Source organism: Arachis ipaensis, chromosome B8 (genome assembly GCF_059453495.1).
Source record: "Arachis ipaensis isolate K30076 ecotype BB chromosome B8, ASM5945349v1, whole genome shotgun sequence".
In the NCBI taxonomy this organism is placed as follows: Eukaryota; Viridiplantae; Streptophyta; class Magnoliopsida; order Fabales; family Fabaceae; genus Arachis; species Arachis ipaensis.
The window spans coordinates 18,143,901-18,149,058 of record NC_142443.1 but is presented as its reverse complement, the minus strand read 5'-3'; the positions used below and the strand labels follow the sequence as shown (position 1 = coordinate 18,149,058).

Sequence of the window (5,158 nt, the reverse complement as noted above, 5' to 3'; positions counted from 1 at the left end):
CACCACAAACTAACACACACATGCATCATGAATCAACCATTCTTGAGAAGCTTGTGACCAATCTTGTAAGAACTATAGGCATCAATGCAAGCATATATACTCAACTTGTTCAATGCTCAAAACCCTAGATTTCCATTTGCTCTGACAAATATATATGCAATAGCAAAAACTAATTAAACATGCATCATCAAGATCAAGTGATCATTCATCCCTGAGAAGCATCTGACCAATCTTGTAAGAAACATAGGCATCAATGCATACATACTCAACTTGCTCAATGCTCAAAACCCTAACTTCCCAATTGCTCAAACTCACAAGCTTAGGATTCTTTATACTCAAACCAAGCACATCCTTAGCGAGATCCTTCAATATCAACTGGAGATACCGGCCAGGCCACTTTTCCATAGCAAGCTCCTTAACATCTGCATGCACACCGCCGCAATTGAGACCATACTCATCATTAATCTTAGAGATTTTTTGGGAAACCTCAACCCCCACAAAAAAGAAATTAGGGTTCATGAGAAAGTTCTTGAGAGAAATGGGCAAATTGCCAACATGGAAGAGTTGCAAGATAAGGCACTTGTCATCAATGCAAAGATGTAATGTTGCGGATTTGTTGCTCAAATATTGAACCCTAGTTGGTTTCCATTTAATATCTAAGGCAACGATAACGGATGAATTTACTTCATATAGAACATTGATATCTTGAACCCATTGATCTACAATGGTGGCTTTGTCAGTGACTGTGGTTTCAATTCTTTTTCCATCAAATTTGATAGTGTATTTGGAAGTATTGTCACGGTTGAATGAAACGGTTGAGGCACCGCTAATTCCATTATACGTACAGATTGATGATGATGATCCAGACATTTTCCTCGTGTATAAAGTGACATGATTAAGAATGAAAATAACTTGGTAATTTGAGATGTATTTAACTATTTATAGACTTAAGAAAGAATATAATGTAATTATACATGTAACCCTACTTTTTCTTCTTCTTTCTGTATTTATGACTGCGAACTAATGCATGTATCTTCATTTAAGTGATTATGTATTTTCCTAGGATTGTCTCTTAGGATTTCGATCCCAATCTATTCAGATAATTTAGGATGACAAACAAAAATCAAAATATATCTTATTTAATATTTATTAATTATTATTGTTCCTGTGTGAAAGTGAACTCTGAGGTATAGCTCGTTCTCGTGAAATTTGAACTGGCTTTCCTTGGAGCAAAGGGAGTGGAACGTCGTCTTCTTGCGGGGAGGCGGCATTGGATACCTGCAAAAGGACTCCAACGTTCAAGTAAGTATGAGTGTGAGTAATAGAGATAATATTCAGAGTGAATTACATACCTATGACTGAGTGAGTCATTTGTATATAATGGGGTTCGCTGAAGGCAGTTATGCGTATCTGTTTGTTACCAAATTGGATGGGGTCTTTGTTGGTGGCCTGACTTTCGGTGTTTTGGTGGTTTGAGGAGAGATTTGTGGAAGGATTGTGTGCTGACTCAGGTCCCGAGTTTATTGGTATTAGTTGTTTTAGTCTAACGGATCATAGCCCCCAAAGTTGACCTGTTTTTGAGTCATGAACAGGTTAAGCTTTTACTCGTGGGTTATAACTCAGAACTGGGATTTGTGGCGGTTTTAGGTTATAGTTCGTTTTGTTGTGCCGAGCTATAACTCGGAGCCCCCAAGCTTAACTTGTTTATTGAAAGGTTTGAAAATGTGATGGATTTTGTTTTGAATTTTCGCGGGGAATGTTTTTTAGGAGAGAGAGTTTCTGGAAAAGAAAGCTGCATTTAATGCGTGTTGGGGATTGAAGTGATTGTTGAAATCTGACCGTTGATTAATTGTTTTGGTTTGCATTTTGAACGGTTGGGGTTTGCTCCGGAATCTGTAACGCTTGTGGGAAGGGTAGTGGGCTGGTGGGTGGTTTCGGATTCTTAGTGTATCCAGTTGTTTGGGGTTTTGTTTTTCTTTCTCCTGTGTTTGCAGAAGATGAGTAAAGGTTAGTTGTTCTTCTCTTTTTGTCTCTTTCTTTTCTTTCATTTTTTTGTGTACTGTATGTTGCTTTCGGAATGGAAAAAGTAAAGAAGGTAGAGATAGGGACAGATGTGAAAATAGATGTGAAGCATGTTGAGGATGTGTGGGTTTGGGACCCGCTGAATCCTTTCGCGTGGGTGGCGGAGTCAGTAAAGGAGTATGTTTCTGTTTTTGATGACGAGCATAGTATTGCACAATTAGGCTTGGCTTCTTCATGGGTTAGAGAGGGTAGTGATGTGAAGCTTAGGTTTCTTCCATGTAGTGCTGACGATCGAGTTTTTCATCACGGGGAGGGATTTGAGTTCTTTTTTATGTATAGCTGTATTTTTGTGGACTTAGGTGTGAGATTCCCTTTCTCCGAGTTTGAGTGTGGCGTGTTGATGCAGCTTAATTGCACACCGTCGCAGTTGCAACCTAACTCATGGGCATTCGTTAGGACTTTTCAAATTCTGATGGGATTTTTAGAAGTTGAGCCTTCGCTGGAAGTCTTCTTTGCATTATTTCAGTGTAAAGGGGTTAGGCGAGGTTGTTGGTTGAATCTTATCAGTGTTCTGGGTCATGCTATTTTTAGTTTATATAGATCTTCCTATAAGGGGTTTAAGTCTATGTTTTTGAAGATAGGTGTTGTAGAGGGTGAATATCCTTGGTTTGTTGATGAATGTTTGTGGAGAGGTTCCCTTTGTACTGGGTTCCGAGACCTAGGCAGATACTTGAGATGGATGGAATGGAGTATGGGAATGAAATGATCGTGGAGTTTTTAGTTAATCGTATTTCATCTTTGGGTTTACTGTCTGTTGTTGAGCTCCTTGAGTTGGAAGTGGATAGGGATGCCTTGGATGGATATATAGGTAACTGCTCTGTTTGGTTATTTTGTGTGTGGTTGTTTATAGGTATTGATTTCTATGTCTGTATTTGCAGTTGAAAAGGCTCCGAAGGTGACTTCATCCAGCTTGCAAGCTTTTTTCCGAAAGAAGAACGTCGAGAAGCAAGGCTTAACTAGTCAAGTTATAGCGGAGAAAGGTGCTGAGGTTAATCAGCCGTCTCCCAAGAAGGTTAGCTTTAAGAGGAAAAGGGGTGAGGTGAAGAAGAGTAAGAATGTGGTCGAGGAGGAAACAGAAGGGGAGATTAACTTGGATTAGGTTAAAAAGTTTACTGAAAACCAGAAAGTGTTGCATAGTTATAGAGGGGATGATGATTTGACATCTTTATGGAGTGAACACTTCCTTTTTACTATGATGGCCGATGAGCATGTTCAGAGTCCTTCTGACGTTAAGTTCATTCATGATGTTGAGGACGTTGGAGTGGCCCAGTATTTGCAAGTGTGTTTTGCAATGAATTGTTTATTCGTTTGTGTGTATTTGTTTTTGACGTGCTTTCTGTGTTTAGGTTATTGGTGCTCGCTTGATGTGTGTTGGTCGGACCGAGGAGTTGAAACGTTCCAGGGCTATTTTTGACAAAGCTGCAATGGATCAGCTTATGCGAGAGAATGTGGAGAAAAGTGGTAAACTTCGTGATGCTTTTGATCTGGTGAATCGGTTAGGGAGAAGCTCGGTGCTGCCGAAACGTCTTTGAAGAAATCCTTTGAGGAGAAAGCGTCTCTTGAAGCTAGGTTGGTTGTGCTTGGGGTTGAAAAGAAACAAGCTAAGGATGAGAAGGAAAATCATGGCTTGGAAATGTTTGCGGCCGGATTTGAAAGAGCTGTTGAGCAGGCGAAGTTTCTGGTACCTGATGCTAATTTGTCGAGGATGGATCCCTGTAAGGTGATTGTCGGAGGCGAGCTGGTTGAGGATGATGATGATGTCGAGGGTAACGGCGAGAATCCTGGTGCTTAGCTTTGTAATATATTAGTGGTTGTTTTTTGGTGTTTTCTGGACAATTTGTGTTTTGCTTTTGTGCATATGCAGCACATATTTGACTACTTTTGAACAATTAATTATGCTGTTTCCTCGTGCGAGGGTTTATCTTGTTATAAGCTTGCCTTGGATTGTTCGTTTAGGGTGTCGCCTTATTGCTCGTGAATGTTTTGTGTTATTTGGTTTGAATTGGAGTTTTTAGCAAGGAAAATTGTGGTGCTGTTAGTGTTGTTTGGGTTTGTTATTGTTTGGCTGTGCTTGTTCTAAGTTGTAGTATTAGAAAAGTGTTTGATTGGCATATTCAATAGTTGTTGCATTTTTCGATAGATACGCTCAAATGCTTCGGGAGTCGATATTATTTGCTTGAATTTAGTTGCGCAAAGGGGGATGATAGGGGTAGATTTTTAGGTTGTAATATAATTGTTTGAAAAAGTGCGAGGTGGTATGCCTCATTAAAACCTCTCCAGCAAAACCCTCCTTAGGAAAAAATCTGGTAGTAGAAAAAAGAGTGCATCACCGAGTCCGACTTATAGACTAACTGAAATACAATTTCAGAGAGAATATGTTCCATGTGTTTGGTAAGATAGTTCCATCAAACTTTTGTATTTTGTATGCCCCTTGCCGATGACTTTGTATACTTTGAATGGTCCTTCCCAGTTTGCACCTAGTTTTCCATGTCCTTGTGGTTTTCGTATGTCTTCGACCTTTCTGAGTACGAGGTCCCCTTCCGAGAATATCCTCGGTTTGATCTTCTTATTGTATTTTTGAGCTATAGCTCGATTTGTTGCTAATTGCTGAAGTGCTGATTTGTCTCGATCTTCCTCTATGAGGTTGAGCTCGGCTTTTCTTTTCTAGGCATCGTCGCTTTCGCTTGCGTTTGTGGTTCTGTTACTTTGTATGGATACTTCGATTGGTATCATGGCGTCGCATCCGTATACTAGCCTGAAAGGTGTTTCTTTTGTTGATGATTGTTCGGTTGTGTTGTAGCTCCACATTACTTCAGGGATAAGCTCGGCCCATTCTCCCTTTGAATCTTCTAGTTTCTTTTTAAGGCCTGCAAAATAATCTTATTGGCGGCTTCGGCTAGACCATTAGTTTGTGGATGTTCAACAGAAGAAAATTGTTGGATTATTTTAAAATTTTGCAAGAAATTTGTGAACTTTTGATCTATAAATTGTCTGCCGTTATCAGTAATAATGAATTGAGGAATACCAAAGCGGCATAGTATGTTTTTCCATACAAAGGAGATCATTTTTTCAGAAG

General features: G+C 39.6%; 1 protein-coding gene across 1 annotated transcript; it reads right to left on the bottom strand.

The window, feature by feature from the left end:
• Positions 1-201: 201 nt before the first annotated feature.
• On the bottom strand, positions 202-870 carry LOC107610620 (3'-5' exonuclease-like). Its single transcript, XM_016312651.1, has one exon. It carries the CDS (start codon positions 868-870, stop codon positions 202-204), a length of 669 nt encoding a protein of 222 aa, XP_016168137.1.
• Positions 871-5,158: the final 4,288 nt, after the last annotated feature.